A 27,825-nucleotide genomic window follows, 5' to 3' on the forward strand; every position below is an offset into this window, starting at 1 on the left:
GGTTAAAAGCACTTGCTACTCTCTCCCAGTTTCCCAGGAGCCATGTTAGGCAGCTCATAGGGCATGCACATAGCTATACACACACACACACACACACACACACACACACACTTAAAAATTTTTTTAATGTGTAAAATTTCTTATTTCTTCTTTTACAGTTTTTAATATGAAGTCTCATTATGTAGTCCAGGCTGCCTTTAGCCTTCTGGATTTCCTGCCTCAGCTTCCCAAGTGCTGGGACTGTGAGTGTGCCACCACAGCACTTTTCAGTTTCTTTCTTTCTTTCTTTCTTTCTTTCTTTCTTTCTTTCTTTCTTTTTTAAAGATTTATTTATTATATATACAGTGTTCTGCCTATATGTAGGCCTGCACACCAGAAGAGGGCACCAGATCTCATTATAGATGGCTGTGGGCCACCATGTGGTTGCTGGGAATTGAACTCAGGACCTCTGGAAGAGCAGCTGGTGCTCTTAACTGCTGAGCCATCTCTCCAGCCCCTTCAGTTTCTTTCTTAAGCAATGAAAATTTTTTTTTGGTTTTTCGAGACAGGGGTTCTCTGTGTAGTCTTGGCTGTCATGGACTCGCTTTGTAGACCAGGCTGGCCTTGAACTCACAGCGATCTGCCTGCCTCTGCCTCCCAAGTGCTGAGATTAAAGGCGTGCGCCACTGCACCCGTCCCCCCTCTTTTTTGTGAAAAGATTTTCATTTGGGAGAAAATAAACAGCTATTTGTTCTCTACCAAAGACACACACAAAAAACTAGATATGGCGGCACATGCCTGTGTTCCCAGTACTTAGAAGGCTGAGGCAGGAGAGTCAAGAGTTCAAAATCATCTGTAGCCATGCAGTGAGTTTGAGGTTAGCTTGGACTACATAAGAGTGCTTCTTGAAAGAAAGAAAGAAAGAAAGAAAGAAAGAAAGGAAGGAAAGAAAAGAAAGAAAAGAAAGGACACACATTAAAAACAAGCAAAGATTACAAATAAAATTTGGGAAGCTATACTAAGCAAATTCTGGGGGAAAGAAAGCATTATGTATATTTTTTACAATAGAATTCAAAACTGAAAACATTTAATAACACAAAAGTGATATTTTATCATCATATAATGTATAATTCATGAACCTTTATGTATCCTCAACAATAGCAAAACAAAGACAGAAGATTAGACTGAAATGCAGGCATAGAAAAAGTCAGAAAAATGTCATGTCAGAGCATTTCCACTCCAGTAGTCTCAACCTCTTCTTGCTCATTCACGCTCCAAGACATTTTCTTAAGGCTTTTCTAGTGACAGGCAATTTACCTTTTGCCAGAAATTTATGCACATGCATGTGTTTGCTCTTCTACTTTGTATGTATGTGCAATATATATATGTATAAATATAACACACATATTTCATTAATAACACACACTCACACACGCACACACACGCACACACGTGTGCCCGTATGCACAAACATGCATGCACACACACTTTCCATTTCTGGGAATGGAAACCAGGGAATGGAAACCAGAATCTCACTCATGCTAAGCAACTGCTTCACCACTGAGCTACCCTGCCTAACAAGTTTATATTTGAAGTACTTACAGGATTTCTTTTTTTTAAAGGTTTATTTATTATTACTATGTATACAGTTCTCTGTCTGCATGTACACCTGCAGGCCAGAAGAGGGCATCAATTCACATTATAGATGGTTGTGCGCCACCATGTGGTTGCTGGGAATTGAACTCAGGACCTCTGGAAGAGTAGTCAGTGCCCTTAACCTCTGAGCCATCTCTCCAGCCGTAAGTTACAGCATTTCTAAGTTATCATCTAAAGATTCTTTCTCTGATAACCAAAGAGCTTTTTTTTTCATTTTTTCTTGAGTCTTTTTAAAACATATACATTCGTATTATTACACATAAATACAAAAGAGCTTTTATGCTTTTCTCTCTCTCACTATTATAACAAACTCATAGAATTAACATTTTCTTTCCTTTGGAATAAATCTTGCAGGAAGTGCAAAAATGTTACATGTACTCTGCTTCTCAATAGTAATCTCTTATATAATATAAAATATCAGGAAATTGAAAATAACTGAAAACAATTTAATTACTGCTAATTATACTATAGATAATTAATTTTCACTATTGTTTTACTTTGTTGGTTTGAAATAGGATTGCATGGAGCCCTGGCAGGCCATAATCTTAATATGTAGCTTGTTTTCAGTCCTGATCCCCCTGCCTCCACCTCCAGACCGCAGGGATCATGAGCAGGAGCCACCACACTTGGTTTACTTTTCACCAGTTTCAGCCTTCATTTGTTTGTGAGGGTTTGAGGGTGCATTTTATCATATGTACTGATCATCACCATCAAGACACAGACATGTTCCATCTTCACTAACGAATCTCATCTCAGAATTTTGCATTTTCATGTAGTTCCCATTCTGGCCTCCTGTTCTTGTTGCCTGGCAACCACTAATTTCTTCTTCTCCTCTATGGTTTTGTTATTCCGAGCATATTAGATGGATGGAATCATACAGTGTATATAACCTTTTGAGGTTAAATTTTTTTTCTACTGTGAATAATGAGCTTGAGGTTCATGGAAGTTGTTGCTGAAATATCAATAATGCATTTCTGTGGATTTCAAAACAGTATTCCATTCTACAGATGTATTGAAGTTTTCTAATCATTCACCCACTGAGATAGGTGTAGGATGCATCCAGCATTTTGCTGTTACAAGTAAAGCTGCCGAGAACATTCATATACAGTGTTTTTCTGGGTGAGGTTTTCTTCAGGATAAGTGTTTAACAGTGGGAATATTCAGTCACATGGTTAATGCATGTTTAGTTTTTGATTGCTTTCCAGAGTGGCTGGACCACTTCACATTTCTACCAGCAATTTATGAAGTGATCCAGTTCCTCCACATCCTGACCAGCAGTTGGTATTATTTTATTTATTAAGATTCTCTCTCTCTCTCTCCCTCTCTCCCTCCTTCCCTCCCTCTCCCCCCCCCGCTCTCTAATATTTATGTGTGTGTATCAATATGTGTATTTGCCACATGTACAGGTGCTAGAGGAGGCAAAATAGGACATTGGATCCCCTAAAGCGGAAGCTGGAGTTGCAGGTGCTTGTAACCTACCACGTGGGTGCTGGGAACTGAACCCCAATCTTCTGCAAAAAGTAGCAAATGCTCTTAACCACTGAACAATCTCTCCATATTTTTCCCTCCTTTAACTCCTCCCGGATCCTCCCCACCTACTTACCCACCCAACTTTATGTCCTCTCCCTCCCCCTCCCTCCTTCCTTTTCTCCCTCCCTCTCGCCCTCTTCTCTCTTTCTCTCAAAAACAAACATTTCTCCCAAACAAAAAACAAAAATTAAAACCAAGAAACAAAAATGAAATAAGAAAATAAATAAACAAACAAACATCACCCTCTCAGATAAACCTCATGCATGCAGTTTGCTTGGTGTTGGCCACTACTCCTGGGCATGGTCGATATGCCCAGCGATGCTCCATCACTTTCCCTTTGCCACCAGTCACCAATCGCGAAATAGTTTCTTGGTTAGAGGTGAAGCCTCATGTCTATCCACTTCCCCCTCTCAATGCTGGGACCTTGTCTGACTGGAACCTCTGCAGGTCTTGTGCCTGTTGCCACAGTCTCTGGGAGTTCATCTGCGCAGCAGTCTTGCTGTGCCTGAAAGACACTTTCCACTGGGCATGGTGGTGCATGCCTTTAATCTTAGCACTCTGGAAGGTAGAGGCAGGCAGATCTCTGTGAGTTCGAGGCCAGCCTGGTCTAGAAAAGTAGTCCAGGACAGCCATGGCTGTTACACAGAGAAACCCTGTCTTGAAAAAACAAACAAAACAAAACAGAGAGTAACTAATAACCTTGGCAACAGTCTGTGACGTTTGAGGGGCAGGTCATAGACTCCCTTTGGCCAATGACTCAATCTGATATAACCCATTCCTGGCACTAGAGTTTGTATTTGGTGAGTATAAGATGTCTAGTGGGGGCTTTGCATCCTTCATTATATGGTGACTCCGTTTAAATTGGTTCCATGTATGTACTCATTTTAGGAAGCTTCTTGAACAGTAGGTTTCCATATACTTTTTTAAAGGACCACTAGTGTCAGTTGTCCCTCCCCATATTCTTTCTCTTACCCTACTCTTCCATTTTCCTCCTCATTTAATCGTTTCCCCTTCATCTCTTCAGCACAATATGTTTTCTTTCCCCTTCTTTAGGAGATCCTCTCCTTACTAGGCACCTAGCCTCTGTGGTTATTTGGATTATACAACACATAGCATTTGCTGTTACTATTGTTTTTCATTTGCATTTCTGTTGGGTGAACAGTGGTCTCTTCTGCCTCCCCCTCCCGGCTGCTCCTTCCTCTCTTTGTCTTCCCTCCTTCAAAAAGCATATTCAGGAAACAACTCCTTAGTAGTGTTGTGGGGTGTTCCCCAGAGAAGACTGCTCAGACATGGGTTTAAGCCAATAGAAAGTTAGAAAGTCTTTGTTAGCCAGCTGGCAACTGCACTGGGTGTCCAGGATCCCAGCGTAGCCCTGGGCCTTTCTCGGGGCGGGGGGAGCTTTTAAGTACAAAGGTTGACACACTTCACTTAACAAGAACAGTTAGCCAGAAGCAGAACTACAGAAGCCAAAAAGCAAGGTTAGTACTCTTGGAGACTATTCTAGAACTGTGGACTTTGATGGATTAGGCTTTTGCTTTATTTTTGGCAGGTGTTGCTGTCTATGTGCCGAGTTTTACAGCCGGAATGGCACTTCCGTCATGGAGTCACTTGTTATAAAGTCTGGGGGCCTGTTACAGCAGGATATGTCATTTTCACATATTTTTGCCTGGTGTGTAGCTTGTATTTCCATCCTTTTAACAGGGTCTTTCATTGTACTAAAGCTAATTTTCCTAATGTCCTACTTATTGATTTCTATGGATTATCTTTTTGGTGTCTTGTCTAGAAACCACTATAATTCTAGTTATTAATAATTAAAACAATCTTTCCTCTAACTAAAAGTTCTAAGTTTATGTCTTGTATTAAAATTCATGACCTATTTTTAATTTTTGTTTTTTTGTTTTCCTTGGGACAGAGTTTCTTTGTGTAATAGCCCTGGCTGTTCTAAACTCACTTTGTAGACTAGGCTGTCCTTGAACTCACAGATATCCACCTGCTTCTGCCTCCCAAGTGCTGAATTATAAAGGCATGCACCACCATGCCCAGCTATTTTAAATTTATTTTATGTGTACTGTTCAGGCTTATTTTTTGTGTTTTTAATTTTGCTTATGGTTGTCTAGTCAGTTAAGTGACATTTGTTGGAAAGACTATTCTTTCTTTACTGAGTTGCCTTTGTACCTTTGTAAAAAAATCTATTCATATGCTTATTTTGGTCCATTTACAAATTCTGTGTTGCTCTATTGACCTATGTGGCTTTTCCCCCATTGCTATCCTGCTGTCTAGATTTCTGTGCGTGCACAGTATGTTGCTATCTGGTGATGTAATTAGTCCTCTTTGTTATTCTTCTTTTTTTTGTTTTTTAAATTTTTTTTTATTAATTTATTCTTGTTACATCTCAATGTTTATCCCATCCCTTGTATCCTCCCATTCCTCCCTCCCTCCCATTTTCCCATTATTCCCCTCCCCTATGACTGTTCCTGAGGGGGATTACCTCCCCCTGTATATGCTCATAGGGTATCAAGTCTCTTCTTGGTAACCTGCTGTCCTTCCTCTGAGTGCCACCAGGTCTCCCTGTTATTCTTCTTTTTATTTTTTATGCTTTTATTTTTTTAAAAGATTTATTTATTAAGTATACAGTGTTTTGCCTGCATGTATGTCTTTGGAAGGGAGTACCAGATCTCATCATAGATGGCTGTGAGCCACCATGTGGCTGCTGGGAATTGAACTCAGGACCTTTGGGAGAGCAGGCAGTGCTCTTAACCTCTGAGCCATCTCTCCAGCCCTATTCTTCTTTTTTAAAAAAAGACTTATTTATTTATTATATATACAATTCTCTGGCTGCACATACATCTTCAGGCCAGTAGAGGGCATCAGATCACATTATAGATGGTTGAGAGCCACCTTGTGGTTTCTGGGAATTGAACTCAGAACATCTGGAGGAGCTGTCCTTAATTTCTGAGCCATCTCTCCAGGCCCCTCTTTGCTATTTTAATTAATCCTTCTTTTTCTAAAATTGTTTTCATCATTCTAGCTTTTTGTCTTCTTCACATAACTTTTAGAATAAGCGCAAGTCTACCAAAAAAGTCCTGCAGATTTCTGATAGGAATTGGGTTAAACCTGTCTATCTATTTGGGCAGAATTTACATGCTTACTGAGTCTGGCATTCTCTTCACCAGCATTTTTAAAAATTCAATACACAGAGATTATATGTGTCTTGTTAGATTTATACCTAGGTATCTTTTTGAAACATACAATTTTTGAGATAGGGTTCTCACTATGTAGTCTTGGCTTGTCTGGAATTCTCTATGTAGAAAAGGCTGGCCTTGAACTCACAGGGATTTTCTACTACACCTGACTTAAACTGTAATTCTAAATGACACTGTGCTTTTATTTTTATTATTTTTCTTCTTCTTCTTTTCTTTTCTTTCTTTCTTTCTTTCTTTTTTTTTTTTTTTTTTTTTTGAGATATGGTCTCATATAGCACAGTTTGCCCTTGCACTATGTAGTTGACCTTGAACTCCTGATCCTCCTGCCTTCCCCTCCCATGTACCTACCATACACCGCTGTGCTTTTAATTTTTACAATGAAAATTTCATAAGATGGATGTGGTGGTGCACACCTTTAATCCTAGCACTTGGAAGGCAGGGAGATCTCTGTGAATTCAAGGCTATCCTGGTCTATATAGTGAGGTCTAGGACAGCCAAGGCTACAGAGAGTTCTGTTTCAGAAAAAAAAGTAAGAAAAGAAAAATTCACATGTTCATTGATGTTATATAGAAATTCAAATAATTTCTGTCTTTTTCTCATATCCTACAATCTTGCTGAACTTATTATTCTAGTAGCTTTTCCCCCCCTCTAGTAAATTCCTGAGGATTTTCTATGAAGACACTCCTCTCATGTATAAATATGGATGGTTTCTCTTTCTTGTTTCTATATGCTTTTTATTTCCATTTCTTGCTTTATTGAAATCTTTAGGACTCTCAGTACTATGTTGAATAAGAGTGACTATTAGGGTACCCTTAGGGAAAGTATCAGTCTTCACCATTGAGTATGATGTTAACTGTGGGATTTATTGGCAAATTTATTAAGTTAACAAAGTTCCTCTAATTTACAAAGTGTTTGTTTTTTGTTTTGGTTTGTTTTGGTTTTGTCTTTGTTTTTTGTTTTTGTTTTGTTTTGTTTTGGTTTTGTCTTTGTTTTTTGTTTTTGTTTTGTTTTGTTTTGTTTTGGTTTTTCAAGACAGGGTTTCTCTATGCTATCTTAGCCATCCTGGACTCATTTTGTAGACCAGGCTAGCCACAAACTTACAGTGATCTGCCTTCCTCTGCCTCCTGAGTGCTGGGATTAAAGGAGTGTGCCACCATGCCCAGCTTTATTATGTGTAGATGTCCAACTTTTTTCAAGCAATTTTTCTGAATCAATTACTTTTGCCTATTGATATGTCTAAAGGATTACAATGGTTGTTTTAATTTATTTTAGATTAAAATTTATTTTATGTTTATGTTTAAACTGCTTGTGTGCCATGGAAGTCTGAAGAGGGTGACAGATTTCTCTGGAGATGGTTGTGAGCTGTCATGTGGGTGCTGGGAATCTAAACCAGGTCCCTTATAAGAGCATCAAGTGCTGTTAAAGAGCTGAGCCAGCTCTCCAGTCCCAGTGGATTTCTGAATATCAAACACTTATATTTGGAATGTCACCTCCAATTGATTGCTGTGCATATAGTCCTTTTTCTATATTTCTGAACTTGATTTGTGACCTTTTCAAATAATCTCTTGTGTCCAAGTTGTAGGCTTTGATTTTTCTAAAACCTAATTTATTGTGGGACTCCTTAATGCCTCTATCTCCCAACCCCAGTCCCTTCTAACACCCCAACACCAGGTAGGAGAGAAAGAAAGTTCATGGGGAGAAGGGGCTTAGTTCTTATGGGCTACTTTCTGCTGTTTAGGGTCATCGAGTTCTTTGGGGCAGTACCAATCTCCACCATCAGCATATTCAGCCAGGAACAGCCAGCACAGCAACAGTCTTCCCTTCCTCCTCCGACTGTCTCCTCTAAGCGCTCTTCTCTCAGCCCTCATTTCTCTGTCTCTCTGTTTCGGTGTCTCTCTGTCTCTCTCCCTCTCTCTGTCTCTGTCTCTCTGTCTCTCTCTGTCTCTGTCTCTGTCTCTCTCTCGCCTCTTGGCTTTTGTATTTATTCCCACTGGCAAAGACCACGACCCCACATGAGGCAGTTCCCAGCTGACAAAGATCACGTGCCCTCTCACGAGGCAGTTATCAGCTGTGGACAATCTGGAGCAGCCCCCATATCCCACACCTGGGATTAAAACAAAAGCATGTTTATATCATAGACCAAAACTTCCACAACACAAGTTCATGAACAAGCTTGTCCTGTAGGGTTTTTTGCTTGTTCATTTTTTGTATCACTTTTGCTTTGCTATTAGTGGTGACATGGTCTTTGTAAAATGAGTTGAGAAATACTCCTTCATCTTCAATTGGGATAGTTTCTGTAGAGTTGGGAATAAAATTCACTGAAATTTAAAGCTGATTGACACTCTTGAAATCACTGACTGGAACTCCAGAGACCCAATTTTTTCTCCCCATATTTTGAGAACCAATTGTAGATTTGTTTATCTTGAGGGATTAGCTGAGGAATAAAATAATTGTTTTTTGACACAGACTACAAAGAAGACAAATCCAGAAGTAGCCGGAAAGCCATTTCCTAACAAGATTGACATGTGCTCTGTTCACTGCACTGTAGGCCTGGGAAATGACAAATTCAAATGCAGAGGAAAGAACAAAGCAAAGCTCTGCAGGTCGGGGAGCCTCAGGTTGGTAGAAGCAGAAGCATGCGTGCAGGTAAGGCTTCTGGCACTAAGAAGGTGTGAAAACACAATAAAAGCACAACAAAGCAAAAATGTACCTTAGTAGGAAAATGAAATCACCAGGGAAGGAAGGTGAAGCAAGGCAGCCTATACACACACACACACACACACACACACACACACACACACACACACACACACATGTTACCACTGTGGGTGCCTCAAACTCAACTGTGCTGGAAAATTCTGAGAAGCAGCATAAAGCTCACACACACCTCAGTTACCCACCCCACAAGGCAGAAAGACCTGGGATATCTCCAACCAACTTCTCAAATGAGAACCTGGATAAACCTTGAAGGTGAAGAGCTCTAGGTAGCCCAATTATAGCATCTGTTACAGGAGGCTTGAAAATTATATTTTAGACACAGTAAGAGAAATTAGCTTCCAGAGAAATATTTGCATGATATTAGAAAAAAACCCTATGAATATCATGAATTAATTTGTTGCAAAATTACTTGAACTATGGAAATGTATTCCACACAAGTGATTCAGAATTTTTTTCAGAAATAATGTTCCTGCCAGGCGCAGTGGCACGTTCCTCAGGTCTTGGCTACTCTGCAGACTGGAACATGAGGAGTGCTGGAGTCTGGGCAACAGGGCGAGGCAGGTCTCAAAAAAAATCCCTTTGATGTTGTGCCTTCATTAGTAGTCTGTGAAGGGAAAGCGACTGTCTTTGCATAGAACGTTTGAATTTGGCTGAGATGGATGCAAACCTAAATACTGCTATCTGACCTTATTCACTCTAGCATGCTAAAAGAGTTTATTTGTACAAAGTGACAAAGTATCCTGAATTTAAAAAACCACTAAGAATAGCCTATGGATTAATATTCAACATTTCTGAAGAGATGACGTCATAAGAAAACTCTTCAGACTGATAGTATAATGGCATTAGTCAAGGACTTCCGGAAATGCTGATTCAACATCTTTTAACACTAAAAGCCTATTTATAGAAATCTGTAATAATTATTGATCCAAAATATGCTTAGATTGTATTTGAGTCTTTGAAAAATTTCATGATGGGCCCGTACAATTTTTTGTGGCCTATAACCATTATATCTTTATTTTCATTTTCAGAATCTTCTCATATTCACAAATGTTTGAGAAGTGGGGAGGATGTAATTTGGCAGGTTAATTTGAATGCCAAAGATTGTCATAATTTAATATCACCAAGGAGAAATGAATAATAACTTTTCCAAAAATACAGAAGGAAATGATTTACTCTTTGAGAACTTTAAAAAAGACATGCTTGAATATTTTAGACTTTAATGTCATTTCTATGAATCATAACTGAATATATAAATTTATAGACTCGGCTCAGAGAGTTTTGAATGTTGGGCCATATTCACTTTTTCTGCACCTAGCCAAAAATGCTGGACCCCTCACATTGCTTTCAGAAAAAGATTTAATAGTAGAGTTGAAAAAAATTCTCCTGTTACTAAAACTTAATTAACTTTATAAACTTACTATACCATAGTCACCAGTTTGGTATGAAAATAAGCCATAAGCTAATTTTAATTGAAAGGCTATGTAAAAACAACTTAAGCAAGCCCAGATTACAAAATGGAAGCCTTGCAATGCGATTTGATGTGAATTAACATTTCTCCATGTCGTCAATTAGTATTCTTTGGGGAAACTGTGCTGTTAGACTACCATAGGAAGAGAGTCCATAGGATCTGAGTCACTTGTTATTCCATGTCGCTTCTTCACAAAGGTTGTAGAAATATCCACACCATTGCTTTTTGTCTTCAAAAATCCTTAATCATCTGATTACCAAAAATTGCTCCTCGGAAATTTTCAGCCTTTGTTAGTGTGTTTGCTTAGTATAGCATTGTTGAACCACCTTGAAAATTAGACCAGCAGCTTCTGCAGAAATAGTTGCACAGTTAATACAGTGTTTAGGAAGGCATTGCTTATTGCCTCTACTCTCTTATCAGCAGTGCTTTGTCAGTTATATATTTCACACATAAAGCCTGAAAATTTTCTTTTTCTTTTCTCTTTTGTGAAATAGAGACTCTTTCTGTAGCCTGTGACGTCCTGGAACTCACTCAGTCACTCAGAATGGCCTTGAGTTTAAAGCAGTCTTCAACTTTGGCCTCCTAAGTACTGAAGTCATATGTGTGGGCCACTGCATCTGGCTAGGCCTACCATTTTTGGAGCTGTCTTTTGAGATGGAGACTGTTGGTTTTTAGGGAGGTCCCAAAGAGCCATATTGCTAAAGGCTTGATCCGCAGCTGGCTACACTACTGAAAGGTGCTAGAAGCACTAAGAAGTGGGACACAAGGGGAGGTGGAGGAAGCTCAGTCAGTGGTGGCATATTGATAAGGAAGGGATATTGGGACTTGACCCCTTCTTGTCTTTCTCTTTGCTTCCCAACTGCCAGGAGGTGAACAGACCCTTTCTATTACACAATCCTGGTGTTAAGAGACAGTTTTCTGGGTCCAGTCATCTCAGGAATAAGTTCCATCTTGCTAAGGCACACAAGTTGTAAATGTGTGGCCTGTCTTGACTTAAAGCTTGCCCACGCCTTTGTTCCCCTATCATTCTAAATTCCAGGCCGAAGTTCAAGAGAGAACGTGACTGCAAAAAGCTGAGCTGAGGGTCTTGAAACCAGGTGACCTGAAAAGGCCCAGTCACCCACATTTAGTTCCTTGCTCAACCCTTTGTGTCAAACTATGACTGGTTAATGCAACAGCCCGTCCTGCTCCCTCTCACTTTGTGTCCAATTCTTTAAAAATGTACAATCTTTCCACTCAACTGTGGAGAATGTCCTGTCCATTGGCTAGATCTGGGTAGGGGTTCGAAGTTTACTGCACGTATTATCCTTGGCCGGTGCCATGGTTTGAGCAGGACCCCTGGGCCCAGATCCGCCCATCAAAATGTTCTTCTTGTAGGTTTTTAGGACCCTCTGGATCTTTCTATTTCCCTATTCTCCCATGCTTCTCTCACCTAGAGTCCAAAGAGGATGTCCTCCCCTCTGTCCCACTTTCCTGGTAAGTGAAGACATTCATGGGACGTGCCTCTTGGGGTAGTGTCCAGATATAAGTGCGTATATACCATTTGACTCTTTCTGCTTCTGGGTTAACTTACTCATTATGATCATTTCTAGTTCAATCCATTTGTCCACAAATTTCGGGAATTCCTTGTTTTTAATAGCTATTCTTCACAGTTGAGTGGAGAGTGGGGACTGACTTTCACACGAACTCTGGTGCCTCATATTTGACCACGTCCCCTGCATGGGGAGGCCTGGTGGCACTCAGAGGAAGGATAGCAGGCTACCAAGAAGAGACTTGATACCCTATGATCATATACAGGGGGAGGAGGTCCCCCTCAGTCACAGTCATAGGGGAGGGGAGTAAGGGGAAAATGGGAGGGAGGGAAGAATGGGAGGATAGAAGGGATGGGATAACAATTGAGATGTAATATGAATAAATTAATAAAATATATTTTAAAATGTACAATCTCCTTTTGGGGACATGGTTCAGATCCCAAAATTGCCACCTGTCTGCATACACAGAAAAAAAAAGTTTGCGTTTTAAGCTTCTGTCTCTGAAATGAGTTTGCTCAGCTTTTACCCCGAACCCAACACTGGCACAGTGCACTGTGTCTACAAGGCATAAAAGGACAGTGCCAAAAACCCTGGCGTGAAACCTCTGTACCAAAATAACTCTTCCCTTCTTATAAGTTGACCAATTCTGGCATTTTGTCACAGTAATGGAAAACTGACTTATATAGAGACCAGGCTGATTGAAATGTAAGAATGAGCTAATTACAAGACGAAATTATAGGATATAAATGCAGGTTTATTGAAAGCAGCTCTAGGCCACCGTGGTGGTGGTGGTGGTGGGGTGCACACAGAGAGAGAGAAAGAAGAGAGAGGGGAGAAAAGAAGAGGAAGAGAGATACAGAAAGGAGAGGAGAGGAGAACCAAAAATGTCTGGATTACATAGTGAAGGGCCTCTGAGAGAGGGACTCCCCTGGGCTGGGGAATTCAGGGTAGACCGCAGGGTATGCCCACCACACCCTGCAGCCGGTAGGGACCAACGGATGTCTGAAACCAAACACCCATCACCACCTGGGATCTTGGCTTCTCTGTCCTTTGGCTACTCTGTCCCTCAGCTTCTATGGGCCTCTGCCTCTGTGTCCCTCTGTCTCTGTTCCTTTTGTCATCTCTTCTTTATGCCCCTCAGCCTCTTCTATCCTCAGCTCCTCTGCCCCTGGGCTTCTTTGTTCTTTGGCCTCTATGCCTGTTGACTTCTCTGTCCCTTGGCTTCCATGCCCCTCTGCCTCTCAGTCCCACTGTCTCTATGCTCTTTGGCTTCTATGCCCCTTGTCCTTCCTGTGTTTATGCCCCTCAACCTCTCCTATCATTGTCCTTTATGTCCTTTGGCCTCTATGTTACTCGGCCTCTCCTCCCTTCCCCTTCTCTGTCCCTTGACCTCTCGACTGCCTCTTGATCTCTCTGTCCCTCGGTCTCTATGACCCTCTGATCCTCAGCCTCCGTGTCTATTTGTCTCTATGTCACTCAGTTTCTCTGTCCCTTAGCCTCTGATACCCTCACCTTCTTGGTTCCTTGCTTGACCTCTCTGCCTCTCTGTCTCTATGCCACCCCCACCCTGTCTTCTTGGCCTCTGTGTCCCTCTGTCTCTGTGCCCCTTGCCCTCTCTTCTTTGTGCCCCTCAGCCTCTTCCATCCTTGGCCTGTCTGTTTCTTGGCTTCATCTACCCTCTCCTCCAGTCCCTCAGTGTCTAGGCCCCTCTACCTCTCAGCCTCTGTGTCCCTCTGTCTCTGTGCCCCTTGGCCACTCTGTCCTTATGCCATTCAGCCTCTTCTATCTTCTGCCTGTCTGTCCCTCAGCCTCTGTGCCTCTCATCTTCTCAGCATCCATGCCCCTCTGCCCATTAGTCCCTCTATCTCTATGCTCCTCGGCCTCTCAGCCCCTTGTTCTTTCTGTCTTTTTGGCCCCTCAGCCTCTCCTATCCTGGGCTTCCATGCCCCCCCGGCTTCTCTGTTCCTCGGCCCATATGCCCCTCTGCCTCTCCTGCCTTCCCCTTCTCTGTCCCTGACCTCTTGGTTTTTCTGTCTCTATGTCTCTTCTCCCTGCCTCTGTACTGTTGTGGAAGTTTTGGTTTCTTTAAAAGCTCAGTTACGCTATGTAAACATGGTTTTGTTTTAATCCCAGGTGTGGGATATGGGGCTGATTCAGGTTGTCCAGAGCAGCAGACTATTTGCCTCTTGCCGGCTCTGAGAGGGTCTCTGGGCCAGCCACATATAGTTGAAATCTGTGGACTCTGGAGAGGAAATAAATGCCAACCCCGTGGGGGCGCAGAGAAGGAAGAATGCTGCTGCAACCTCCTGCTGCTCCTGGTCGCTGTTGATTAAACCTGACTAGAAGAAGTTGGGGATCTCCTGAAAACAAGGATTGGACTTGTCCCCAAGGAACCCAAAGATCCTAAAACAACAGGAAGTAGCTAAAGAAACTCCGCCCTTCTCCCCTTTAACCTCCTTTCTCTGCTACTTAGGGTTGGGAGGTTGGCAGGGAGGGAGGTAAAGGCATTTAAGAATGCTAAATCAAGTAGCTTTGTGAAAAATCTAAGCCTACACTACTTCTCAGTGTCTCTGTCCCTAGGCCTCTATGCCTCTCAGCCTCTCAACCTCTGTGCACCTCAGCTTCTCTGTCCCTTGGCCTCTATTCCCTCTACCTCTCAGCCTCCTTGTCCCTGTCTCTGTGCCCCTTGGCCACATTGTCCTTATGTCCCGCAGCCTCATTTATCATTGGCCTCACTGTCCCTCTGTCTGTATTACCCTTGGCCACTCTGCCCTTATGCCCGCAGCCTCTTATATTGCCAGCCTCTCTGTCCCTCTGTCTCTGCCTCCCACTCCTTGGCCTGTCTGTCCTTATGTCCCTCAGCCTTTTCTATCCTCGGACTATCCTATTCTCCCCTTCTATGTCCCTTGACCTCCCAGCCTCTCTGTCACTGTGCCACCCCTACCCCCGGCTCTCAGCCCCTCAGGTTTTATGTCCCTCAGCCTCTATGCCCCTCTACCTTTCTGTCACTCAGGTCCTATGCCCCTCGACCACTCTGTCCCTCAGCCTCTATGCCCCTCTACCTTTCTGTCACTCAGGTCCTATGCCCCTTGGCCACTCTGTCCCTCAGCCTCTATGCTCCTCAGCCTCTCAGTCTCTCTGTCTCTGTGCCCCTTGGCCACTCTGTCCTTATACTTATCAGCCTCTTCTATCCTGGGCCTCTTTGGCCCTCAGCCTTTATGACCCTTGGACTGGCTGTCCTACGCCTCTCTGCGTCTCTGTCTCTTGGCCACACTATACCTCAGCCTCTATGTTCCTCTACCTCTCTGTCAGTATGCCTCTGTCACTTGGCTTCTCTGTCCCTCAGCCTCAATGCCCCCTCTGCCTATGAGTTTCTATGTCCCTTTGTCTCTGTGCCCCTTGGCCACTCTGTCCTCATGTTCCTCAGCCTCATTTAGCCTCAGCCTCTCTGTCCCTCAGCCTCTGTCTTCCGGCCTCTATACCCCTTGGCTTTCCTGTGCCTCAGCCTTTCTATCCCTCAGCCCCTATGACCCTTGATCTACAAGCCTGTACGCCCCTCAGGCTCTCTGTCCCTTGGCCTATATGCCTCTCGGGCTCTCTGTCCATCAGCCTTAAAGTTCCTCATTCTATTGCCTTGTATGTCGCTCTGTCTCTGTGCTCCTTGACTATTCTGTTCTTCTTCTTCTTTTTTTTTTTTTTTTTGGTTTTTCGAGACAGGGTCTCTCTGTGTTAGCCTTGGCTGTCCTGGACTCACTTTGTAGATCAGGCTGGCCTCGAACTCACAGCGATCCGTCTGCCTCTGCCTCCGGAGTGCTGGGATTAACCACCACGTCCGGCGACTACTCGGTTCTTATGCCCCTCAGCCTCTTGTACCCTGGGCCTCCCTGTTTCCTGGCCTTTATGAACCTCAGGCTCACTGTCCCTAGGCCTCTAGGCCTCTCAGCCTCTCAGTCCCTCAGACTTTATGCTCATAAGCCTCTCCTTCAGCCTCTCTGTCCCTCGGCTTCTATGCTCCTGTACCCCAGTTACTATGCCTCTCTGTCCCTCACTCTATTGGCTTGTATGTCCCTCTGTCTCTGTGCCCCTTGGCCACTCTGCCCTTATGCCCTTAAGCCTCCTCTACCCTCAGCCTCTCTGTCCTGCGGCCTCTAAGATCAGCCTTTTGTCCTTCATCCTCCATGAAACGTGGCCTAGCCACTTCTATGTCCCTCTCTCTCTTTGTGCTCCGTGGGCGCTCTGTCCTTATATCCCTCTTCCTCTTCTATTCTTGTCCTCTCTGTCTCTATGCCCTTTGGCCTCTCTCTCCCTCCACCCTATGCCCCCCCCCTGCCTCGGCTATCCTTGGCCTCTCCATCCCTCAGCCTTTATGCCTCTCGGCCTTCGTCTGTTCCTTGGCTGCTATTCCCCCTCAAATATAAGCTTTATTTCCATCTATCTCTGTGCCAATTGGCCTTTATGTCCCTCAGCCTCACTGCCCCTCAGCTTATCAGATTCTGTGTCCCTCTGTTTCTGTGTCCCTTGCCATGCTCTCCTTATGCCCCCAGCTGCTTCTATCCTCAGCCTTTCGGACCCCGTGCCTCTATTCCCCTCAGCATACACAGAAACACCCTGTCTTGAAACCAAACGTACCCCCCAAGCCAACTTCTTAAATACACACACACACACACACACACACACGCACACACACACAGCTACCACCACCACCACCAAAGAAACAGAAAAACAATCCCAAAACAAACCAACCAAAAAACAAACAAAAATAAAAATAAATCTTAAAAAACAAAGAGGGCTACAGACAGGGCTCAGTAGTTTACAGCATTTGCTCCTCGCAACTGCCTGTACCCCCAGTTATAGAGGAACTTACTCCCTTTTCCTGCCTCCACAGGTACTATATATAAGTACTGCACATACATGGAGGCTAAACATCCATACACATAGAAGAAAAATAAAATCTTTTTAAAAATGGCTGGCCGTGATGGTGCATATGCTTGATCCCAGCAACTCAGGAGACTGAGGCAAAGGGCAGAGGCGTGTGCATCTTTGAGTTGAGGCCAGCCTCTTCTACATAGTGAGTTTCGAGCTGTCTGGGGCTATACAGAGAAATCTCATCTTGAAAAACAACCAATAAGTAAATAAATTTTAAAAAGAGGTAGGCAAGAACCTCTAGATGAAAAAGTGAAGACAAGCTGGGCGGTGGTGGCTCATGCCTTTAATCCCAGCACTCAGGAGGCAGAGACAGGCAGATCTCTGTGAATTCGAGTCCAGCCTGGTCTATAAAGGGCTGCCAGGGCTACACAGAGAGACCCTGTCTCGAAAAAAATGGAAAGAAAGAAAAAGTGAAGGCAATATGGAAGTAAGGCCAGATTAAATATGCATGTTTGTGGATCTGTGCTTAGGCGATGACACAATTAAGCAAGGAGGCAACTGTCGTAAACATAAGGAGTAAGGCTACTCTTAGTAGAGGTGAGCAGATGGTAGGTGGCTGCTGGACCGGTCAGTCAAGGTTCTTTTAACAGTGGTAATTACTGAGGCGTTTTCTCCAGTAGCTCTCTCCTGCCTTGAGGCAGGGAGGGGGTGGTCTCTGGACATTCAGTTCCGCACTTGCCTAATGGGAGCCTCTAAGAGGCAGAGGCATGCTTCTGAGAGAAGTGGAGGATGGAACCTGGGTCCTGGAGGAGGAGGAGGGCCAGCAAGAAAACCTAATGTGACAACAGTGTTGCCCAGGCCCTTGGTAGACAGGTCTAGTAATGATGGAGGGAAAGTATGAAGCTGTCCCTTTGGTGCTAACCCACCCCACCCCCAATTAAAAGATCTGCTCCAAGGAAGCTCTGGAACTACCACACACAAGGCAGGGAAAGACTAAAGCCCTGAAAAGCAAACCAATCAAACAAATTCATGAAAAAAGAAGTTTCTAAATTTTTTTTTTTTTTGGTTTTTCGAGACAGGGTTTCTCTGTGTAGCCTTGGCCATCCTGGACTCACTTTGTAGACCAGGCTGGCCTTGAACTCACAGCAATCCGCCTGCCTCTGCCTCCTGAGTGCTGGGATTAAAGGCGTGCGCCACCACGCCCGGCTCGAAAAAAGAAGTTTCAAAGCAAATGGTGGTTATACCATTAAAAAGGTGTGTGAACTACACATTTGTATGTGTGTGTATACATTTGTTTTGTGTGTGTACACACACACACACACACATACACACACACACACACATATGAGAGAGACAGAGGGAGAGAAAGAAGACAAAGTTGTCTTACATAGCCCCAGGTGCCCTGGAACTCACTCTGTAGACCAGGCTGGCATTGAATTCACAGAGATCCACCTGTCTCTGCTTCTGCCTCCTGAGTGCTGTCATTAAAACCATGTAGCACCATTCTCAGCATACATATATATTTTAAAATAAAAATTTTATAATTGCTTATTTTTATATTTATGTGTAGGAATATTTTGGCTGCTTGCATGCCTGTATATCACATGTGTAGTGCATTCATTAGGCAGAAGAGGGTGTCAGACCACCCTTCCCACCCTCCGGAGTTACAGACAGCTGTGAGCTGCCACATGGGTGCTGGGAATCGAACCCAGGTCCTCCAGAAAAGCGGTCAGTGCTCTTAACCACTGAGCCATCTCTCCAGCCCCTAAATGTTTTTAAATAAGATGTATATAGGTCTAGAGAGATGGCTCAGTGGTTAAGGAAAATTTTCATAATTTAGACTCCTTAGATTTATGATTTTGTTTTCCACAGAAGTTTCTGGAGTCATCAGATTGGCCCAGTCGTGGTTTATTTTTCCAGGTCTGCTCCATGGCTCCTACCTTGAGATTTCTCCTTTTATCCCAAGTATTTCTTTTACCTCTGTTATGTTAGATACCCTGTTTCTTAGATCCCGAGTTCATCTTCTTTGGTGTTCTGATGTTGGTGAAACCATATCCCCTAGGGTTACTTGAGAAAAGGAAATGGGAGGCAAAATTGCTCTAATGGTATACAACTGGAAAATCCACCCTTATTCTGTCTTCCCTCAAGTCCTCACCTGGCTTGCTTTGGAAATGTAGGTAAAAGTTTTCCTTGAGCTTTGCAAGGCATTGCTTTATTGTCCTGTAGCTTCCAGGGTTACAGTTGAGAAGACTGACCCTGAGCCACTGCGTGTGATTAATTTCTTCTTTCTGGAAATTTATGAGACTGATATTTGTCTTTCTGTCTGTAGCATTCTAACATATTACTTGAAACTTTCTGGATATTTTAAAAATCCAGGTCCCACTTGGTGGCTCACATTGAAATAAAACTCTCAGTCCTCTTGCCCCAGCCTCCTTAGTGCTGAGAGTATAGGTTTGAGCCCCCCTTGCATTGCTTGAAAATTAGTAATTTCTATTACTCCTTATGGAGTTCTTTGTTATTTTAAAACTGTGAAAAAATTTTATTACACAAAAAATTTATTTTGTGTGTATGCTTGTTGGTATATGGACACCCTAGCTCATGCTTGGAGGTCAATGGAAAGACAGCTCATGGAAGTTCTTGTGTCCCACCATGTGGGTCCTGGGGTTGGAACTTAAGTCATCAGACATGGTGGCAGGCATCTCCACCCACTGAGCTCTCTCATCAGCTCCCCTTGGTGGAGTTGTTTTTTGTTTTGTTTTTGAGTCAGGTTTTCTCTGTGTAGCCCTGGCTATCCTGGTCTCACTTTGTAGACCAGACTGGCCTTGGACTCAGAGATTTGCCTGTTTCTGCCTCCAGAATACTGGCATTAAAGGTGTGAGCCACTACCACTGAGATTTGTAGAGTTCTTTAACTTAAAATTTAATACTTTAAATACAAAGTGCTCACTCATATGTATATGTAAAATCAGGCTGCTCTTGATTTATAATGCACTCTTTTTCTTATCTCTCATTATCTTTTTCTTAAAGGCTTCTGGATTTAAATGGTCTGTCTTTTCTCTTCAAAGTATTTTCCCCCTCTGTGTCTTTGTTATTCATGCTACAGACAGATGGGCTTAATACCCATAGGCTGCATGTGACTCAGGATAGCTATGAAGGTAGCCCAACACTAAATTGTAAACTTAGTAATGTTATGCATTCTTTTGTGCTTTTTATTTGGAATTTGGCCATGTGGCTCTTGAGTGTGAACTCTGTAGATGAAGACAATATCAAGCACTAGAAGCTTTCTTTATCTTCAGCTGTCCATCGGTGTCCAGTTTTCTGTGCTTATTTAAGAACCAGGCACTAGAAAACCAGACCAAGATGCTCTGTGTAGAGCAGACCTACCTAGCTGCTGTGTCTTCACTGCTGGTTGAGCCATTAGTTGTAGAACTGCCTTTCCCCAGACCAGTGTTTTGAAGTCTTTTTCTTCTTGGTCAGAATCTCCATAAAAGTCTCTTCTGAACTTCCTAGAGGGGGCATTCTCACTATCAGAATCCTGAGTGTCAGGTGAGAGCAGAGGACAGCTGTTTTTTTCTTTTTTCTCTTTCTTAATGCTCATTGAGTGAACACTTGTTTAATTCTCATCTGATATGATCACCTCACTTTAGATGTACCTTGTTTTCTAGCCCAGAAAACTTCTCTTTAGCCCTCTGTAAGTAAAAGTCTATTCTTAGCACCTAGGGAGGCAGAGGCAGGCGAATCACTGTGAGTTCGAGGCCAGCCTGGTCTACAGAGCGTGTCCAGGACAGCCAAGGCTACACAGAAACCCTGTCACAAGCCAAACAAACACCACCACTACCAACAAAAAGTCTTATCTTTGTGGCCATAGATAGAAGGGCCAAAGTTGCCTGACTCATGGTGGGTAAATAAGTTCCTTGGAGAGGATGCACTGAGTACTCCAAACTAGGTGATTTAGAATAATAGAAATAAATTAAGCATGCTTATGCCTGTTTAAAATCTCAGCACCATGAAGCGGAGGCAGGAAGATTGTGAGTTCCAGACCAGCCTGGGCTATCCAGTGAGAGACCTTGTCTCACACATAAACAACAAAAGCCAACCAAAACAACAACAGCAGCAGCAACAACAGGAACAATGATCTCTCAACAAAACAAAACCAAAACAAACAAAACACAAAACAACCCAGAATAAATAAATACTGTGATAGTTCTGGGGGCTGGAGATGGAAGATGAGGGGTGAGTGGGGTGGGGGGGTGCCTGTTGGCCCAGTGCTCCCTCTGCTGGTTTGCTGACAATGTGTGCTCACTAGTGGAAAGGGGACTTGGTATTCTTTTTATAAAAATCATTTTTTATTTTTATAATTTATTCACATTACATCCCTATTGTTACCCCCTCGCCTGTATCCCCCCCATTCCCACCCTCCCTCCCTCTTATGCCCTATTCTCCTTCCCTAGGCCTCTGACAGGGGGGCCCTCCTCCCCCACCATCTGACTACAGCCTCTCAGGTCTCAGCTAGGTCCTCTGCATGCATTGTCCTTTGTTGGTGCAACAGTTTGTGCAGCCCTCCATGGGTCCAGATCCACTGGCCATGATGGTTCCCTTGTGGGGTTCCTGACACCTCCAGGTCCTTTCATCCCCCCCAAGTCTTCCATACAACTCTCAGTGCTCCACCCAGAAACTGGCTACAAGCATCTGTCCTGATCCCCTGCTGGGTGGAGTCTCTCAGAGGACATCTATATTGGGCTAATATCCAATTATAAGCGAGTATATACCACTTATAATTGTTGGATAAATTGCTTGCTGTGCAATCGTGAATACCTGAGTTTGGATGCCCAGCACCTGTGAAAAAGCCTTAGGCGTGGTTGGGAATCTTTGTAACTCTAGGCCACTGTTCCTGTAGGTGGAGGGAGAGCAGAGGCAGGTAGATGCCTGGAGTTCTCTGGCCAGCCATACCCACCAAAATGGTGAGCTCTAGGTTCAATCAAGACACCTTTCTAAAAAATAAGGTGGAGAGTGATTATTGAAGGCATCTGACATCAACCTCTGGCCTCCACAAACACAAGCTTAAGTACACTCTCACACATGTACACCCACAGGAACGTGTCCACATGCATACACCACACACATACAGGACTTTTACAAACAGACATTATGCAATATATAACTGAAGTAATGAAGACTGTGTAAAGATGTGTGTCATAATATTGACTGCCTACAGTTGTGAAAACTTCAAGCTCAAAATATTCTTGGGCAGTTGTGGAGGTACAATGCCTGTCATCTCAGCACTTGGGATGTAATGACCATTGGCTGAGGAATAGTTCAAGGGTTTGTCCTTGGCTATATAGTGAGTTTAAGGCTAGATTGCATTACAAGAGAGCCTGTCACAAACAAATTTAAACTATCAAATGAATGCTAGACATGGCGACACATGTCTGTAATCCCAGCACACGGTGACACATGTCTGTAATCCCAGCACACGGTGACACATGTCTGTAATCCCAGCACACGGTGACACATGTCTGTAATCCCAGCACACGGTGACACATGTCTGTAATCCCAGCACACGATGACACATGTCTGTAATCCCAGCACATGGTGACACATGTCTGTAATCCCAGCACATGGTGACACATGTCTGTAATCCCAGCACACAGTGACACATGTTTGTAATCCCAGTACACGGTGACACATGTCTGTAATCCCAGCACACGGTGACACATGTCTGTAATCCCAGTACACGGTGACACATGTCTGTAATCCCAGCACACGGTGACACATGTCTGTAATCCCAGCACATGGTGACACATGTCTGTAATCCCAGCACACGGTGACACATGTCTGTAATCCCAGCACACGGTGACACATGTCTGTAATCCCAGCACATGGAGAGGCTGAAGCACGAAGATCACGAGTTTGAGGCTAGCATGGGCCTTCAAAAAAAAAAAAAAAAAAAGAATTTAAAAGATCCAGTTCTCATAATAAATAGAAGACAAAATTTTCTTAAAAAAGAAAACAAAAAACCCAAGAAATGCTGGTGAGGATGTGGAGGGGGAAGGAATCCTTATACACTGTTAGTGGAACTGTAAATTCAGCCACTATGGAAATGATTATGGAAGTTTTCCATAAAACTAAATATAGAGCTTGCATATGATCCAAGATACTACTTCTGGGTATAACCCAAAATATGAAAGTAAATATAGAGTAGTGATATGTGTATAGACATGTTTTGTCATAGTTCTATTCACAATAGCCATGCTAGAGAACCTGTTTAGATGCCCATAAATGGATAAAGAAATGTAGTATATACAAACAATGGAGTTTCATTCTGCTAAAAAGAACAACAAAATTATGTTGTTTGTAGAAAAATGGATGGAACTAGAGATCATCATGTTAAATAAAATAAACTAGATTTAAAAGGACACATATCCCTTGTATTTTCTCTCATATGTAAAATAAAAAACAAGCCAAGCATAATGGCTCACACCTTTAATCACAGCACTAGGGAGGCAGACACAGGCAGATCAGAGTTTGAGGCCAGCCTGGTCTACAGTGTGAGTTCCAGGATAGCCAGGGCTACCCAGAGAAACCCCGTCTCAAAAAACGAAAAACTAAAATAAGACCAACCGAACAAAAACAACCCATGAAATTAGAAGGGAGATTATTTTGGAAAAAGAAAGGGACCAGCAGGAGAGGGGAGAAGAAGGCAATAGAACATGAATATCTTCAAAATATACTACATACATCTATGAAAATGTCCTAATTAAAGCTATAATTTATATAGTTAAATACTAATAAAATTTAAAACTATATACAGGCATTTTCATAGATTAGAAAGGTATAGGGAAAAGAAAGCAGTGGTGCCAGAGATTGGACTATGTGCAGTTCAGCTTCGTAAAGGATTTTCTGTGATGTGGCTGCTGTGATGTGACATGGCTCTGATGATGCAGAAATGATAATGAAATAGGAGGAATGGCTCTTTGAAACATATAGTGTGGCCTTCCTTTGTCCTGTTTCTCATCTTTCTATGTGATGCCTTCTTTAGCTTTGCTATTAATGTACTTGGCTGGATTGAATCTCATACGCATTTGGTCAGATGAGGAGCTGTTTCCTAAATTAATGAATGAGAATATATGTGATTCAGGAGGACAAAGAGCTGGCTTTTAAATTTTCATCACTGTTGAGACAAATTCTAAAGAGAAAGGATTATGTTTCTTTTTATGGATTTTAAATGAGGCTATATCAATATTAAAAAGTACATGTTTATGTTAAATATATTCCAATGTTAATCATATAATTTTCCTCTAATATTTATCATTTATGAGAGTATTTTAGCAGAGAATGAGATCCTGAGTAGCTTAACAATCAGCCTGTGCATTTTAAATTCCAAGCAAAGTAAAAAATTCCATTTTAAAAGTACAGTAAACAAGTACATTTTTTAAAGCTCTCATAGACTCTGGTAATGTTTGATATGATTCAGTAGCTTGGATCACAAAAGAAATCAATAATTTGCTCTTATCAGGAAGGCGAATTTATCAATTCACAATGAAATGAAGAAACATTACTCAAAACAGTGTTTATATTTTAAAAATATCCAAAGCAGATGCTATATCCTGTCTCAGGTTCTTATAGTGTTCAATAATGATTAGGTGTACCATGTCATTTCTACTGTCACAAAGATCTATTATCGTTTTATTGTAATTCAGAATAGGTCATTCCAAAGACATTCCATAAAAACAACATACAGCTAACCAAAGATAAAGGAGGAGGTCGGCTCAAGAATAGCTCCTCATCCTGGGAATTCAAATGTTTATGGCCTGGTCAAATATTTTTTTAATGAAAAAAATCAACATTGAATCAAATTCTTAGGGATTAATTTTTGTCTCATTTCTTGAACGAAACTGTATTTTATAGTTCCAGGACATCTAATGGAAGTAATTGATTCAGGTTAAAACCCATTTCTGCCTCCAATAATGCAAAAGAGCTTACAAGTATGTCATGCAATGGGTTAAGAAAATATACTGAAGACTTCTTTGTACTTAATTGCCCTTTATTTATAGAAAGAAAACAATATTGTCAAACTGTCATTTTCAGTCAATTAAGTGTTTCAAAACAATGAAGAATGTTTAACATAGAGGTCTTGATACCAGGCAAATAATTCTTTTTCTTCTTTTTCCAGTGTTGTGTCTGTTTGGGATTTTTCAACTGTCAAAATATTAAACGATGACGAGCAGAAGATGACCTTCTCCTTCGTTTGTGATCTGTCTGTTTGTGCTTCCTAGGTGGGATTACAAATAGAAGGAGATATTTTGCTTTTACTACTTTGTATTTTTATTCTTTATTTTTACTTACCTTTACCTTCCAAACATTTATAGCAGAATTAAAAATATTTTAATATACTTATTTATTTTCTCTCTGTCTCTCTCTCTGTCTCTCTGTCTCTCTGTCTCTCTCTGTCTCTCTGTCTCTCTCTGTCTCTCTCTCTCTCTCTCTCTCTCTCTCTCTCTCTCTCTCTCTCTCTCTCCCTCTCTGTGTGTGTGTGTGTGTGTGTGTGTGTGTGAATATACAAGTGCCATGGCAGAAGTGTGAAGGTCAGAGATAACTTTTTGGAGTTGGTCCTCTCCTTCTACCATGTGGATGGAGTCTGGGGATCTAACTCAGGTTCAGCAACAAGTGCCTTTCCTTGCTGAGTATCTCAGTAGCCCAGCAGAATAAAAAAAAAAATACAAGGTAGTGTATCAAAACATGTTCATTAACAATATCCCTACGATGTGGCAGTATAGAGGCAGATTTTGCATAGCATAGCTTCCCTGCTCAAAGAGAACGTCACAGCTCAATCTACTCAGGAGGCGGAAGCAAGACTATACTTGAGCCCAGAAGGTGAGGCCATCTTGGGCAAAATGGAAAGACCCCATGTCTCAAAAACGACAGCGGTAGGCCCGTGAGCCTCTGGTTTAGTTTGAGTATCCACACCAGATAGCTGTTATTCTGAGAAAAGCACAAGCAGGGATGTGCAGGATTGAGTGCTTGTCTGGGTCTCTTTTCTCCTCCCGTCCCCTCTCCCCCCCCCTCCTCTTGCACCAGCGCACCAGCTTGCACTGATGTGGGGCTTGATAGAATACCTACCAAAAATTGTGTGTAAGAATTCTGTTCTTTAAAAAAGTTTTAAGCCTCATCGGTAGAAATACTTTCAAGAAAAGATTTAAACAACAACAACAACAACAGAAGAAGAAGAAGTTTAAATCTTCATTTTAACTTTATGTTTACAGGTGTTTGGTCTGGATGTATGTCTGTGCTCCATGTGACTTTGGGGGCCAGAATAGGGTGTCAAGTCACTTGGGACTGAAGTAAAAGATAGCTGTGAACTGGGTGGGCACTGAGAATTGAACCAGAGTCCTCTAGAAGAGAACTGAGTCATCTCTCGAGGACACTTAACCATCTTTTTTTTTTTTTTTCATTTTTGAGACGAGATCTTGCTGTGCAGATCAGGTTGGCTTTGAGCCTAATAATATAATCCAGCTTGCCTTGAACTCATGATCTCCCTGCCTCTGCCTTCTTGGTACTAGAAAGTGTGTGCTACCATGCCTGGAAGTTTAAGAACTGAAAATGCAGCCAGGCATGGTGGTACACACCTATAATCCCAGCACTTGGGAGGCAGAGGCAGGTGGATCGCTGTGAGTTCGAGGCCAGCCTGGTCTACAAAGCGGGTCCAGGACAGCCAAGGCTACACAGAGAAACCCTGTCTCGAAAAAAAAAAAAAAAGAGAGAGAGAGAACTGAAGATGCAGGTGGATGTGGTGGCACATCTAAGCAAACCAGGCAGAGGCAGAGGAGGCAGAGGAGGCCGAGGCAGAAGAGGAGCGAAGTAGAGGCAGAGAGAGGCACAGAGGGGCAGAGGGGTGCAGAGGGGCGCAGAAGAGCAGAAAGAGGTAGAGAAGGCAGAGGCAGGTGGATCTCTGAATTTGAATCCAGCCTGGTTTACACAGACTTCCAAGCCAGCCAGGGGTACATAGTAAAACCCTATGTAAAAAAATTAATAATGGGCTGGAGAGATGGCTCAGAGGTTAAGAGCACTACCTGTTCCTCCAACGGTCCTGAGTTCAATTCCCAGCAACCACATGGTGGCTCACAACCATCTATAATAAGATCTGGTGCCCTCTTCTGGTTTGCTGGTGTACATCCAGACAAAACACTGTATACTTAATAAATAAATAAATCTTTAAAAAAATTAATAACAATAAAAGAAAATGGGTGCTACTGGGATAAAGTACCTTCATACTACCCAGGTTTGGTATGCCAAAGATGTTTCAGGTTTGAACTTGTGCAAATAAAATTATGTATAGAAAGTTTGAAAGTTGTCCAATATAATGAACAAGTTCACTGTTTATTAAACTTACAGATACCGTACAGGAAGCCTTTTTCTCTTTAGGCGCCATATAGGCTTTTTTCATCTTTTCAACTTTCTTTTGTGCTTGCTTGGACCGACGACCCAGATGTTTTGTTTTACTTTGCTGTTCCCAGGTCTGGTAAAAAGGACGGACAGTTGTAATGGATGGATACCTAGAAAACATTTGTATTAGAAAAAAATTAAAAGAACATAAAGTAAGATTTAAATGTGAAGCAAATTGGGGGCTGGAGAGATGGCTCAGCAGTTAAGAGCACTGTCTGCTCCTCCAGAGTCCTGAGTTCAATTCCCAGCAACCCACATGGTGGCTCACAACCACCTATAATGAGATCTGATGCCCTCTTCTGGCCTGTGGGTGTATATGCAGGCAGGACACTATATACATAATAATGAATAAATTAAAATTAAAAATGTGAAGCAAATTGTAAACTGTAGCACATTCTCCAGCATACTGATAGAGCTCAGTATGTGCAACT

The 27,825-nt window shown here is 42.4% G+C and overlaps 2 protein-coding genes across 3 annotated transcripts in view; one reads left to right on the plus strand and one right to left on the minus strand.

Annotated features, from left to right (window-relative positions):
• Klhl15 (kelch like family member 15) overlaps positions 1–27,825 on the plus strand; it is a 932,444-nt gene that overhangs the window by 62,631 nt on the left and 841,988 nt on the right. The gene's annotated exons all lie outside the window — the stretch shown is intronic.
• The window catches only part of CXHXorf58 (chromosome X CXorf58 homolog), a 29,079-nt gene continuing 26,306 nt past the window's right edge, over positions 25,053–27,825 (minus strand). The window contains exons 7-8 of the mRNA XM_051142442.1: positions 27,348–27,504; positions 25,053–25,223 (exon numbers count right to left, since the gene is read on the minus strand). Of these exons, the coding sequence (XP_050998399.1) occupies positions 25,053–25,223; positions 27,348–27,504 (328 nt within the window). The remainder of the gene's footprint in view (positions 25,224–27,347; positions 27,505–27,825) is intronic.

Source organism: Acomys russatus, chromosome X, assembly GCF_903995435.1.
Source record: "Acomys russatus chromosome X, mAcoRus1.1, whole genome shotgun sequence".
Classification (NCBI taxonomy): Eukaryota; Metazoa; Chordata; class Mammalia; order Rodentia; family Muridae; genus Acomys; species Acomys russatus.